This window comes from Hippoglossus stenolepis, chromosome 18 (genome assembly GCF_022539355.2).
Source record: "Hippoglossus stenolepis isolate QCI-W04-F060 chromosome 18, HSTE1.2, whole genome shotgun sequence".
Taxonomy (NCBI): Eukaryota; Metazoa; Chordata; class Actinopteri; order Pleuronectiformes; family Pleuronectidae; genus Hippoglossus; species Hippoglossus stenolepis.
Window position 1 is genome coordinate 1,486,727 of NC_061500.1, and position 15,459 is coordinate 1,502,185.

The window sequence follows — 15,459 nt, forward strand, 5'->3', positions numbered from 1 at the left end:
TAACTTTCTCTCTCTCTCTCTCTACTCTCTCTCTCTCTCTCTCTCTCTAACTTGTCCTCTCTCTCTCTCTCTCTCTCTCTCTCTCTCTCTCTCTCTCTCTCTAACTTGTCCTCTCTCTCTCTCTCTCTCTCTCTCTCTCTCTCTCTCTCTCTCTCCCTCCCTCCCTCCCACTCTCTCTTTTCTCCTCGCTCAGTCACTCGCAGTAAATCCTATTGTGATGCTAAACTGATTTTTGGAGAGAGAGCGAGAGGTAGAGGGAGGTAGAGAGACAGACAGTGTGTGAGGGAGAGAGAGAGAGAGAGAGAGAGAGAGAGAGACAGACAGACAGAGAGACAGTGCATGAGGTAGTTGTGGATTCTTCTTCTTCTTCTTCTTCTCTCTCTCTCGGTTGAACTCCTCCGTCTCTCCGTCTGTCCGGTGGCCGGTGACCGGCTGTGTTTTCGGGCAGTGTCTGGAGGCTGCGGGCCGCTGGAGGAATGCACTTTGCGGGCAGCCCGGCTCTCTGCTCGGACACCTCCTCCTGGTTCTCCCCCTGGTTCTCCTCCTCCTCTCACCCACTAACTTCTACTCAATGACCGGAGGAAACAACGTGTCCGTGCGGGAGACAAAGTTTCCATCCGTCCGGTTCCCTCCTCCGCCGCCGGGCTGAGGACCGAGGAGCCCGGAGGGAGCGCTCCCTGTCCGGGCATGGAGAGCGGCGGTGTCCGGGCGGCGGGCGGAGGTGGAGGAGGAGGCGGCTGGGTGCTGGTGGAGGCCCGGCTCCAGGGAGGAGCTCCGTGGGGCTTCACCCTGCAGGGAGGCCTGGAGCACCGGGAGCCGCTCATCATCTCCAAGGTACGAAACAACCAGTCATGGCGGTTTATTAACGGTTATTGTTCGGTTAGTCGATGCATCAACACGTGTTTCCTCATCATTTACAAGTTAACTAATGTCAGAGGTCAAACTAGTGATATAACCAGCAAAAATAAATTAATTTCAAATATTTATATCATGAACAATATACTTGTACCTCCACCTGTACTTATACTTGTTAATAGTAATTTAAAGGGCCACACCAAAAGTTTGAGCACTTCACTTCCTGTAAGCTGCTGAAAGAGGCTGAGGTATATTCAGATAGTTTTAATATTAGATCTGAAAACACTTCACTTTAACCTTCTTTCACACATTATTAACATTAATGAAGGTTTATTGTTTGATTGTTTGTTTGAATGTAAAAGAAGAAATTAACTTGAAAATATCAATAACATAAAAGTAGCTTCTTATCTCGACGGCCTCCTTCTAACCCGAGGCTGTGATTTAAAGAGTCACTCAAACTATTTGATTTCCAAGATGCAGAAAGATCTAAGAGATTTATTCAGATATTTTAGATCAAGCTTTAAAATCACTGATCATTTTAAGATACTGAGACCAACAGCATATTTTAAAGGACATTTTATTATGATGATTTCATTAGACTGGGTCATTAACATAGTTTGAACTCAATCACTGTCAATCACTGCCTCTCAACTCATGACCTTTGTTCATATAAGCTGATGATAGGACAGGAAATAAAGGAAACACTGTTCATGATGATACATTCAGAAATTAAATAAATGAGCACGTTAACTAAATGATACAAAAAGAGAACAAAATAAAGAAAGTAAAAAACAGCCTCTGCAACTTTGCCGGTTTCATCAAACCGGACTCAGGGTTCAGGTTCACTCATGAAACGATGTCACTCACAATCACTGGAGTTCAGTTTATAGTCGTCCAACCAGAATTAACATCGATTACCTACAGATGACTTCATTCGCAGGAGACAGTTGTCACGGTAACCTGTGACATCAACAGACGCTGAGTAATGACTTCACTTCATTTAGCGTCTAACTGTTAAGAATGTGAGTGTGGCTGTTGAATTTTGAAAGATATATGATTTGATTCAGACTAAAAACGTTGTGAATGATTGTGTGAGCCGATGCAGTGAGTGTGATAATCAATAATGTTTTATTGATATTTGATTTGTCATGTTATCTTAACCAGAGAAGCTTCTGTTGAAAGGAAAATCACCACTAACGATTTGTCCTCTGTCCTCACAGCCATCGTGACCTCATTTTATTAAAATGCAAATCAGCAGGCCAGTGTGTGTGTCTGTGTGTGTGTGTGTGTGTGTCTGTGTGTGTGTCTGTGTGTGCGTGTGTGTGTTATTCTGGGACTGAGGCCAAACGGCTGTAAAATAGGACAAGAATGTGAATTATGTGTTTTCCTGGGTGCTTTTCGAACACACTCATGCTTTTATTTTGTGCTGATGAGTTGGAGCACACTTGTTCGGGTTTGACCCGACAGGTTTAAGGGAATGTTTGGCGATGGCGGAGGAATACGTTCTACATTTTAGTTTCCTCAAAAGGAAATATATGCTGGAGTGGAACAGCCTGTGTTTGATCGTCTACAGTTGCAATGATCTTTGAGTAATATTTTCAATAAGTACAAAGTGTGGATTTATGAAGATCAGCTTGTAACAAAAGTTGTGAATATAATATTTGAGCTTTACAGAAGAAAATCCAGGAGGTAGATTTTCTTCCTGTAGCCTTCATTTAATGTTATGATGATCTGAGCTCCACTGAGTTTTAGTTTTCAGAATAAATGAGCTTCTCCTGAGAATGAATGATCAAACAAAGGGACCTGACATCTTCTCTCTGTCTCATATATTTCAACATATTTCAGCCTCAGCTTGTTTATCATCCGTGTTGTTGTGGTTGAGAGTCGGGGTCAGAGGTCACAGTGAAGATTTCTGTTAATCCAGGCAGTTCAGCTCAGGTTAAAGAGTCTTAATGAGTCTTAATCTGAAGGTCTCATGACTGGTATCAAACTGTAAGTGTGACCAACACTGGTAGAGTGTCAGCGGCAGCAGGTGATGACGACAGGACGCACGTATGTCCGACAAAAGTCTTTAGTCCTTAAATGACAATGTGAAACCAGAACTAACAGATCAAATGAAACTATGGAACCAACACATGCAGCTTCAGACTCTCAGAGAGGAAACGACCTCAGGATCATTTGGACCTGGTCTGATCCAGAGCTTCTTTCAGGTCCAACCACGTAAACACAGGAGCTGGAGACTGGAAGTGAGGTGGACCCGGTCCTCAGCACCTCTGCCCTGCAAGTACTGAACAGATGCAATCAATGTGCATCATGGGAAATGTTTTGGAACTTCACTACACGACCAATCTCAAGTTGTTTGTGTATTATATATTTGATTTAGTCTTTATTCGATAGTGAGAGACAGGGAACACAGAGAGAGACTGAGGACTCTGACCATATGGTGCAAGTCTTAACCACGTACCCTCCAGGACGTCTCTGCCAATTACATCTTTCTGGAATTTTTGTGGAGGAAATATTCAGCTCAAAATATCCTTCAGATGAAACTGTGGAGAAAGGAAGGAATCACACAGTCCTTATTGATTAGAGGAGGTATGTTGTTTCAGTCACGGTATGAACAGGCTGAGGTGCTCTGTTTGGATATCTCCATCTGCAGGATAATTCATTTCAGCTGCAATACCAGTGAGACACACACACACACACACACACACACACACACACACACACACACACACACACTGATTCAGCGGGCCTTATTTGGGTATATTTATTCCTGAATAAGTCAAACAGTGCAAGCGTGTGATTGTTCTGCAGGAACCGTTTATATTTTCCCTCACAGCTCAGAGACCATGTTTCATTTCCTTCATTACACTCAAACCACTGATGTACACTCACTTAAAAACATCCTCAGCCTTTAACACTGATCTGACATCTGTTCATTATTGTTGCTGTGCCTCTGCGGGGCCCCGGACAGAGTAAAGTCCCTCACAGAGTATATAAATGATTGTTGAGAGTGTTTGTGTGAGATGTGTGGAGCTGCAGCCCGTGGGCCTGCACACTTGATGCTTTTGTTGAGAACGAACACATGCTGTAAGTCAGAGGAGGGTCAGACACACCCTGACAGAAATTCTTGGCAGTTGTTATAACATCCCACATGGGCGGAGGTTTAATATTTCAGAACAGTGCTTTAATATTCCAGAACAGTCCTCCCGATCACAGGGAAGTTTGTAAAAACAGCCGTTAAATGAAGACACTGTTTCACTGTTGGATTCCACCTGACTGTTTCCAGGTTGTGTAACTTGATTATTGAGTTTATGAAAAGTTGTTGTTTGACAAGTTTGAGTTTACTGGTCGGATGCATCTGTGTCAGGTTGCGGAACAAACCGATCAAATACAAGTTGGTCTTTGGAGGTTTGGACACGTTGGACCAATACGAGGTGGACGGTACCTGCTCATCTAAGGAGACATGTCTCCTCTCTTCAACCTAAATGTCTCCCTTTCAGAGAAATGACTCACTTCTGGGGAACTGACATGAAGCAACGCAGCAGCTCGTGTTAATTCTGACTTCACAAAAGAAAACATGTGTTTCAGTTCATCAGTCAAATGTGCAGCGATGCAGTCGGAGCTGGTGACGTCTGTGTGGAGACATTTTGACGACATAGTGAGGATTTGATTGAGCTTATCTCACAGAGAACAAGACAATGTGACCCTAAACACACAGACACACACACACACACACACACACACACACACACACACACACACACACACCCAAGTGTTTCCAACCTTCCACAACAATAGAAACCCTGATAACAGCTATCTACAGTAAGTGTGATTCAACACGTTTCATCACAGTGTGTTTCCAGTACATAGACGGATCCAGAACGTGTTGAGTTCAGCTCACAGCACCAAGAAGAATCTGCATCATGAGCCGCTGCCTCCGAAAATTAACTGGAAAGTCACTAACATCTGCGCTGCACATTTGCACGTCCACATCTTCTCAGTAATGTGTGTGTGTCTGTGTGTGTGCAGGTGGAGGAGGGCGGTAAGGCCGACACTTTGGAGCAGCCTCTGCTGGTGGGAGATGAGATTATCGTCATTAATGACGTGGAGCTGACTGGATACCGACAGGAGGCCATTACTCTGGTGAAAGGATCGTACAAGACTCTGAAGCTCATGGTCCGCAGGTACGTGAAGTGTGTGTGTGTGTGTGTGTGTGTGTGTGTGTGTGTGTGTGTGTGTGTGTGTGTGTGTGTGTGTGTGTGTGTGTGTGTGTGTGTGTGTGTGTGTGTGTGTCTGTGTGTGTCTGTGTGTGTGTCTGCATGGACGGAAACTAAGACCCCAAACCGACTCAAGATATCAACCAAGTGAATCTGACGGATGCTGCTCCAATTGTCATTCTGTTATTGGGCTTGTTTGTTTCGTCAACAAATCACCATCATCTTCACCAGCTCTACGTTTTCAGACATGAGCTCCTCAAGATGTCTGGAAAATTGGGTCCGAACATTTTCTGGAGTTCGTCTTTCTCATCTGAAGAAGCAGCAGGAGCTCAGGTCATGGCCTCTTGTGTGTCGGAGGTGCATGTGGGAGAAAGAGCGCTGTCAAACAAAATGCCATAAATACGGTTTAAAAACTAGCGTTGACTTTGCGATTGCACAATCCAAAGCTTGGTCCAAACATGTTCTCATTTTGCAGCTGTGGAGGAATCTGTCACCATCCTCACACATTACATCTGTCCAGCACCTTTAGGAGAATCGTGCCTGTCCCATTCCACATGTACTCCCTTGTCTCCCAGCACCACCCGAGGTCAGCTTACAGATAAAGAGCAGCTAGCAGTGCATTGTAGTGTCTACGCTCATGTACTTTCATATCTTATTCAGATGCCCCAGACAAAGAGGGACCAACTCCAACTCTTTGGCGTATTACACCAGCAGCAATTCCATTCATGGATGTGCTGTTGGAATGGGTGACACAGGGTGAAGGACACACTGGGAGATACTGGGATGCTGTGGGAGACATCTTCAGACTTGGGGCAGACAACAGCTCATGTTACCCTGTTGGCTTTTGTATATTGTTCCACCTTCTGGTCTCCTTGATGCATCTACATTCAAATCTTCTGCATAAGACATCAGCTGCTGCCTGAGTTCTCCCTTCACCAGCTTCCAGGAAACCTCCATCCCAGCAGCTTGTGGGTTGTTGTTGTTGTTTCTCACAGCGAAGGTGGTTTAGAAAACGTAAACCTGCAGGAAATGGAACGGGCGGAGAAAGTGGCCTGAAATAGCAACGACAGGTTTCAACCCACAGTCGACATCCAGTGAGTTGGAACCACCAGAAACTCAGGACCTCGTCAGCAGCCATCAGATCTAGGCCAAGTAGCAGAACCCATGAGTGTGTGTTGGGGACAGATTTCAGACTGAAGACCGGTTAATTGGGGACGCCTCGTCCCACTGGGGACAAAAGCTGTGTCCCCATTTGGGGAAAAGCTGATTTTTGGGTCAGTGGTTAAGGTCAGTTTAGGGTACGATTCTAGGAAATTAACATAAGTCCCATGTCCCCAAAACTGACGTGTGTGTGTGTGTGTGTGTGTGTGTGTGGGGGGACAGAGAGAGAATATTAGAAATCTCTCCGGTTGATCACTAACCAGGAAGTTTAGCAGCGACAATAAATCATTTAGATTTCCTTTGATCCTAGTAAATCATTTATTGATTAGAAGCTCGATGATAACACACACACACACACACACACACACACACACCAGACAGACGCAATTCAAGCAGACAGCCGACAGCCAATCAGAGGGTGGGGGGTGGTCACTACTGTGCAGACTCCAAATGACGTCAAAAGCACAAGATGGCGGCGTCTGTATCTAAGATATTTTGGCTTCATATTTGTACAACGGGAGGAAGTGGAGACGTGTCGACCATCTTTGGACACTAAACTATTACATCAGAGTTAAAGAGAGAACTGAACAGTCAGAGAATGTGTCACCGAGCATCTCTCCCAGTTCTCAGGTTGATGCCAGGTACAAAGCCAAGTATGTGTTTGGGTTTGGGGTGTGACCGCGAGCGGAGCGGCTGTTGCTACTGCAGCTTTTATTTACTGGAAGACGTGTGAGAGGCATGACACAATACAGGACTTTAGACTTCACACACACACACACACACACACACACACACACACACACACACACACACACACACACACACACACACACACACACACACACACACACACACACACACACAGGGCGACAAGCAAACGTGGCCCCTGTGGGAAGGCGTGGCGAGGAGGGAGGGCGTGAGAATTAGCAGCAGAAAGACGAGTGGTTGTTTTGGTCTGATCGGCTTCCTGTCGGGGACGTGATGGGGAACTGTGAAAGATCAGCTGCTCTCAGGTCTGTTCTTATCGAAGCAGGACAGTGAAGTGCTGACATGTACGCTGTGAGCTTGTTGAGGGCAGTGAACCGGCAGCAGGTCAAACTCTGCAGCTGCACATCGTGATTCAGGAAGTAAACATTCGGATTATCAGCCATAATATTTTTACCATCCATGGTAGACTCGCCACAAGTCTGTACGAAATCAACTGAGTTTTTCCGTCCCATTCATGAACGTGATATCTCAAGAACGCCTCGAGGGAACTTCTTCGAATTTGCTTCAAAAGGTCAAAGTGACTTCACGAAACACATATTTTGTCTTTTAGAGATGAGGAGAAGTCCTGAAAATTATGACAAGGTGAAATTCAGGAAGCGCTGGAAGTCATTAGAGAGAGATCATTCACAACGGTTTATAGGATGTGTAGTTCCTTAACTTGCTCCTTTTCCTTTTATACTTTTTCTAATGTTTGTTTTGCTCTGAATCGAATATTGAAGAAGGTCCTAGATGTTCTAGATCTACTTTCTGAATACAGAGTGTGTTGTACTGCAGGTCACTCAGTGGGTTTGTGATAAAGGGCCATAAAGCAGATGTGTGTTTTTGTGTTGACCTTTATCTTGTGGGTCACCGCTGCTGATAATTATCGCCCTTTATTTTCATTATCATCATACCTATACGTTTTATATTCCGAGGTTTTATCTGAACTCAGTGACTCTGACTGTTTCTGTCACGTCTTTGTCGTTCTCCTCGTTTATCACTTCCTCCATCACTTCTCCTCTCAGCAGCTTCTCTGGGACAATAAAGGTTTACTGAATCAACATGATGATCACGGAAGCACAAGGCCAAAGTCTGTGTGTGTGTGTGTGTGTGTGTGTGTGTGTGTGTGTGTGTGTGTGTGTGTGTGTGTGTGTGTGTGTGTGTGTGTGTGTGTGTGTGTGTGTGTGTGTGTGTGTGTGTGTGTGTGTGTGTGTGTGTGAGATCTTTGGCAGGTGTTTGAATGCACTGCGTGTGTGAGTTTCTGTAACAGGTGTTAGCTTGTGTGTGTGTTTGTGTGTCCGTTGGACAAAAGGTGTGTGATGTCAACACCAAACACACCTGTCAGTCAGACCCCGCCTCACTCACCTCACCTGTTTGTTCGTCCACCTCTCTCTCCTCCGTACCTGCTGTTCTCCCTCTGATTGGCTCGTTCAGGTGAGCTCTGATTGGCTGAGAGCAGAGAGGTAGAGCGACACACACAGAGAGAGAGAGAGAGAGACAACAATGATGTTAGTGTTTTTACAACAAGCTGAAAACAACCCAGGTGGTTTTATGGGGAGCTGCACATCAGAGCTGTAAGTGTGTGTGTGTGTGTGTGTGTGTGTGTGGGGGTTGACAGGACGTATAGAAACACCTCTTCCAGACTGAAAATATATATTTACTTTAATACACCAGTGAAAATATACAGTATTTGTTTTTCTGCAGAAGTTACTAGACTTCTCCATTTATTCTTTATTTTTCTGTGCACATGTGAGGGCCCCTCGGTGTTGGGCCCCTGGGGGCCCCCGGTGACGTATCACAGACCACATGCGACCCGGCTCTGGTCCGGTCGTGGCTGTCGGATCAGGACAGTTGTGGTTTCAGGGGGAAGTTTAACTTCTTAATGGGAAACAACAGATGGCTGCAGACTCACCACAGTCTTGTCGTCACGGTGAGGTTGCCGGGAGACAAGTGGAGACAGGAGTACGGAGCAGGCGGATGGATACACTGTGGTTTGTCAAGAAATAGATCCTGTAAATGCCCCTAAAAGCTCCAATGATCACAAACAGTGAGGTTATGGTTTTAATTTAGAGGAACTGTACATGTTTTGGAGCTTTGGACAGAATCAGGCTAACAGTTTGCCTTTGTTTCCAGTCTTTATGCTAAGCTAACCTAGCCCCGTCCCAACCATAGGTCTGTGGTGTTGGTGTTGATCACCTCGTCTCACACAAAGCAAACGACTATTGATAGTGTGTGTGTGTGTGTGTGTGTGTGTGTGTGTGTGTGTGTGTGTGTGTGTGTGTGTGTGTGTGTGTGTGTGTGTGTGTGTGTGTGTGTGTGTGTGTGTGTGTGTGTGTGTGTGTGTGTGTGTGTGTGTGATGCTTTTTTGTGCCGTGTTTAAATTGATACCTGACACTTGTTTCCTTTTGTGAGGGAGGTAAGTTTATCACCACTCACCTGTGCTCCTAGTGAGTGTGTGTGTGTGTGTGTGTATAATTTCAGAGGAAGGTATTATGCAAATGTGAAATAAGACGTGTGAGTTAGTTTAGCGTGTTGTGTATTAATCCTTCTTACGTTGCACCTTGCAGCCGGTTGTGTTGTCATCTAATTCCCAGTAATGTGCACGTTTCCCCGGTGTTAGGTTTCACATGCAGGCGTTCACGAGGCACCTGCTGGTCAGAATGCAGCGTTACTCACATCTACTGATGATGTCGTTTCCAACAGCAGAGCTAAACAAACATTTGAAAGGTCATTGGGTGAATGGATTCATGTATTATTTGTTACTTCTATATTTATTGGGCAATCCAGAATCAGAGGGTAAAACCCCAGTGAATGATTTGTTCTGTTTCTTAATCTGATACCAGTGATGAACCGGTATTTGTTGTTTTTTTGTTATTTTATTGTTTTTCTTTTGGATCATTCACCCGATATTTTTCAGATAAAACCCAGAGTGTAGGAAACCCAAACATCTGTAACATCTGTTCCACATGAAAACAAACCCCAGAACCCAGCAGCTGTGCTCTGTGGACTCTGCTGGAGTTCATGCTGCTCTGCTCCGACTGTTATGAATCTACGAGCCGGGGACAGACGGGATGTGGAGGATTTACAGTGTCAGTGTGAGCAGAGTCGGTTTGTCAGTTTGGATTCTGCAGAGCAGGTCTGGCGGCCGTGTCCTCGTGTCCTCATGTCCTCCACTGCTCTCGGTATTTGCACATACTTTGTCTGACAAAATGCAAAACTGACCCCAGAACCACAGCACAGGACTCTCCTCATTCAGTTCTGTTGTTCTGATGAAGATTTGACTAGAACCACGAGATCGGTCATGACACAGGTTTAATTTTCAGACTTTGTTTTTATTGTCCTTCCTAAACATCGTCTGTTGAGCGTGTGGTGAAGCCGGATGCAGCTGTTCTTTCTGAAACTGTCCGAGTGGCCTGCAGTGATAGAACCGAGGTAAAAATACAGACCTGCTGCACAGATGTACAAATATGAAGTCGCCTGCAGGGAGGTGGTGAGTTAAAGAGCAGGAGGTGTGTGTTTTACTGTGGGTCAGTGTGTGTGGAGGTCACGCAGCGTGTCACAGTGTGTGTCTGTGTGTGTGTTAGGTATAAAAACTGTCATCTGTGAGATAGCAGGGATATTTGTTGGAGCTGTTGTCAAGGTGCTGTGACCTTTGACCTCTGACTTCTTTAGATTCATTAGTGAGGCTGCTGATCTGAGGACCGAAGCTTTTAATTATTATGTTTTCATGTCAATGTGTCGTTTGAGGTGAATTTCACAGTAGAAAGACAAAGGTTGTGTGTTTCCTGTGGAACTATGACAGAGAAGCAGCGACTTTAGTGTTTCTGTTTCTCATTAAATTAGTTTTATGTCATGTAAAGTTTTTTTAGTTGTTTTTTTTAATAAACAACATTTTTTAAACTGGATTGAAACTGGTCACGTGCTCGGTGACGAACGAGGTCCGAGAGGAATTTGAACACTTTGTCTTCATGCAAGTTTTGATCACTGTTGTGTAGGTGCCCCCATCTGCCCCCGCCCCTCCCTCCCTCCCCTCCCTCCCTCCGCCCCCTCTCTCTTTGTCTTCCTCCATTCATCTCCAGTGTTTTTGTGCCCTTTTGTTGTTGGTTGACGTAATCGAGCCGAATGAATGTTTGAGTTTCTCTGCTCAGAAAAAGAAGAGGAAGAAGTCATTACAGGGACAGACCGCCACGATACTGTTTCCCAGGCAACTGCTCGCTGTGTGTGTCTGCGTGTGTGTGTTTAAGACTTTGTGTAGGAGATCCGTTCACACTGTGACTTTTTAAGACTCATCTGGAAACTCTTTTCACTAGAAAACAATGTTTGTATTGGAAACTTCGGCAAGATTGTGTATGAAGAACGTGTTGGAAATTCCTCCTTCGAGATCTGTACTTGGTGAATACTTGATCGTAGGTGTGTCGAGTTGTGTATCTTATCTGGAAATTAGTTGAGCAATGACAGCAACTTTTTCCCTTTCATTTTATGCCAATATCACACAGCCGGCAGCGCAGAGATCCCAGTAGATGAGAGATGAGTGACCCCAACCGGATGGACACCTAATATGTTGTGTTTATAGCCGTAGCCTGCAGGGGGCTGCAGTGAGTTTATTTAACACATTGCGTTGTGTATATTTCTGTAGGTGGACTGTTAACGGCATCATTTCCATATGAAAAACCTCTTTAAGACCAAAATCAGCAGGTATACGCAGGTAGTTTTCTCTCCCTGCCGATGTGTCTACTGCAGAAGTGAATGATGATTGTATCCGTTCACATTTCAGACAAAAGCCAGATGTGAGTGGATGTTTACGGGTTTTTTGACCAGTGGAAAAAGGGGTTAAGAAAGTTCTGGGATCGAACGTGCTGGAGTTCCGTCAGTGAGTCCATCCCAGAAGTTTCAGTTTCACAACACTGTGCATTCGACAAACCACATGAAACAAACCACCGAGCGTCACCCAGCTTTCAAATCATTGAACTGCAACAAAGATGTCTCATAAATCTTTAACAGTGACGGACAGTAGAGGGCTGGGTTAGCTGCACCTTATCGATGTGAAACTGGGTCCTGATGTCATGATGTCACATATAAGGACGACGGTGCACTGGAGAAAGAGCCTGAGGAACGGGGGGGGGGCCCAGCAGCAGCAGCACATTATCCTCCTGGGTGATAAACTGGATTAACCACGTCAGACATCCCTATCTCCACATGTTACCCACTAACACAGGGACTGAAGGTCCATTCTTGATTTTGAAAACGGCAGCTTTTCAAAATAAAGCTCAACACAGAATCCAACTTCACCTGCTGGAATAGAGTCGACTCTAATCACAACATCACACCATCAGTGAGGTGGAGGATGGTGAGGAAGAGGAGGCTGAGGTGGACGAGGAGTGGGTGATGATGTGTTCAGGTGCAGTGTGAGGGTCAGTTAAAGGTATGAAGGGGTTTTATTTGGACACCGCAGATCCGAGTAAAACTTGAACTCAGTGAACTCAGTGCTCGGTGAAAGGTCCATCAGGTGTGTGTGTGTGTTTGTGTGTGTGTGTGTTTGTGTGACCGACTGGAAACAGGAAGGAACCATTATCATGTATCGGACAGGAAGTGGCCGCAGTGACAGTGTAGCCTCAACCAAACCTCTGAAAGGACATGAACCTGTCTTTGACCTGCTCGTCGTCTCGTACCTGTCTCACCCATCGACTGAGTGTAGAACGTGTGTTGTGATGAGAGAGTTATGTGACTCTCCTGTTCTGGTGATTCCAGGCCCTTGTGGCTGCCGCACATTCCTCGGACCCGCTCGACAGGTTTCACTTTAATGGGCCTTTATGTGTTTATCTGTGTGTGTGTGTGTGTGTGTGTGTGTGTGTTTTGATGTCTCCTGTTGTCTCTTCTGAATACACTACAGTGGAATGTCCTCAGTGAATAATATAAGTCTGGGTGTGTTTCTGTGAGTGTGTGCTTTTATAAGTTGTGTATTGTGTTCTTTATTCATCTGTGCGTTTGTAGATTTAAATCTGGGGCGGAGGCAGGAAACAGTTCTGACTTCAGACACTGAGCTGAAACTTTATTAGATGACAAAGGTATTTGTTTTTACAAGAAACTATAAATTCTGATATTGAAAGTTCATATTGAAGATTCCAACGACAAGTCGGTGTCCAGGCTGAAAAGAGTCTCGTACATTAAAAGTGTGTCTGAACTGGAACTGCAGCTTCCTGAGCGCCCCCTGGAGGCCACTGTGGTGAGCAGAATTAATAAATGATGATGTGATCGTAATGAGATCAGGTCGATCCGGTTTCAACCGGTCGGACCTATTGTTTATTTTGACAGCCTGGATATAGAATATATAAAGACGGACGACGTGTCAGCTCCCGAAAGAGGAAGCGTATTGATCGCCCCCTGGTGTCCGGCTGCAGTAAAGGTCATAAACCCCACCCCCTCCATGTTAGCAAATGGGACATGGGCCAAACTAATAAGACTAAGTAGACGTTAAATAAATGTTTGTCAAAGATGGTTTCTGTTATTTCAGGTCGTTCTTATCTCACTGATGTTTGTTCAAGTGATGTTTAAATGTAAATTAGTTATTTGATGATTCAGAAACGGGCTGAGTCGTCATGATTGACAGCTTCATCCCCGATCGCTGCTGCACAGACTCTGGCTCCAAATGTCGTCATCGGCACAAGATGGCGGCTTCATTTGTGGATAGTGGGAGGAAGTGGAAACTCGTCGTCCATTCTTATTTACAGTCTATGATTAGAAGGCTGAAAGGCTTTTATTGTGAAACATGGAGGAAAATGTTGGTGTTTGATTGTGTCATTAAGAGTATATTATAAATATATATATATATATATGATAGTTTTTCACCTGACCATCTTATTTTTTGCAAATGGAATTAATCCTCTCTCCATCAATTGACATTTGTATTTTCTGTCTTTCTCCTCAGGGAGTTTAATCCAGGATACGTCAGAGAGTCTTCACCTCCCTCGCTCCCTGCTCCTCCTCTTCCTCCTCCTTCTCCTCCATCACCACAACAACAACAAACGCCAGCGTCGTCCCACCACAGCCGACCATGTTCAGCAGGAGGAGTCCAACTACGCATTAAGAACAGGTAACAGCAGTTCTCAATACAACATTGTAATCGTAAGCAGGCCTGATGAGGTTCTACACTGAATCAGTCGATGTGAGTCACCACAGCTGCTCTGTCGTGTATTAAAGTCGAGATCATGAGGCAGGATGGTCGAACCCTGGGTCTTCCATCCTGTGACAGTAAGAAAGGTACGAGACGGCTCAAAGGTCAAAGACGGGTTGATCCCCTTTCTGAGGTTTGTTTACAGCTACACTGTCACTGCGACTTCCTGTTTCGGGTTGGACACACACACACACACACAAGCAGGAAGTGATGTCAAATCACTGACAGGTTGACAGGATGTTAGGATGTCCTTCCTGTGCTTCCTCTGTGTGTGTGTGTTTGTGTCGTCAGAGGATTTATTACAGGGTCGTGTGTTGGGGTCAATCTCAGATCAACAGGAAAACCAAGTGTCAGCCCAGGTTGCCATGGTAACCACCTCACAATATTTCTCAAGATTCTTTTGATATATTAACCGATATATTATTCAAAAAACTGAATCTGAACATATATATAGTTTCAGAAAAAAATCTATAATTACGGAGGATTTTTACATTATCTTTCTTTTTTAACAACTTCATTAATCTTCAATACATTACAACAAAAACGTTATATCAGGCGGAAATTTACAATAAACAGAAGAAACTACATATTGCCCAAGTAACAGACACTCGTTCTCTCTCTCTAACACACACACACACACACACACACACACACACACACACACACACAGTATTTGAAGGAGTTGATCTCCATATTAGGTTGAAACTGGCAGAGTATTTATAGACTGTTTGTCTGAATGCCTGAGTTTTGTGTGTGTGTGTGTGTGTGTGTGTGTGTGTGTGTGTGTGTGTGTGTGTGTGTGTGTGTGTGTGTGTGTGTGTGTGTGTGTGTGTGTGTGTGTGTGTGTGTGTGTGTGTGTGTGTGTGTGTGTGTGTGTGTGTTATTGCTCTAGTTGGGACCAAACAAAGACCAATGAGGCAAAACATAAATCCTGAGTTTCACAGTAAAGTTATAGAGCTGAGATGTGAACCGAGGTGAAGTTAGAAGAGGTGTCGTTACATTCAGGTTCTGAATAATCCTGAATAATCCTGAGTAATCCTGCACTGTCCCACACTCTGTCAGATTAACTGCAGGAGCAGGTTTTGAATTATGGAAATCTGGAGTGTCCCAACAAGTATAGCCCAACAAGCTTGTGTGTGTGTAATGACCACCTCAGCCTCTGGGGGGAACTATCGTTGTTGATTTTTCTAGCATCCTGTTGTCCTTATCAAAGCTGCAGCCTCGGCGTTTCTCTTTGCTCCAGGATATAAACTGAGCTTTTATTGTGAAAGGCTGTCCGAACAGTCACAGCCTCTTCCTGCTGAG

At 44.8% G+C, this 15,459-nt stretch overlaps 1 protein-coding gene across 2 annotated transcripts in view; it reads left to right on the forward strand.

Annotated features, from left to right (window-relative positions):
- The first annotated feature begins 276 nt into the window (after nt 1-276).
- Nucleotides 277-15,459, forward strand: part of shroom3 (shroom family member 3) — a 34,221-nt gene continuing 19,038 nt past the window's right edge. The window contains exons 1-3 of one of the 2 annotated variants that reach the window (XM_047344500.1): nt 277-834; nt 4,888-5,042; nt 13,909-14,073. In XM_047344500.1, the coding sequence (XP_047200456.1) occupies nt 688-834; nt 4,888-5,042; nt 13,909-14,073 (467 nt within the window). In that variant the 5' untranslated portion in view covers nt 277-687. The remainder of the gene's footprint in view (nt 835-4,887; nt 5,043-13,908; nt 14,074-15,459) is intronic. The other variant, XM_047344501.1, reaches the window with a different exon arrangement.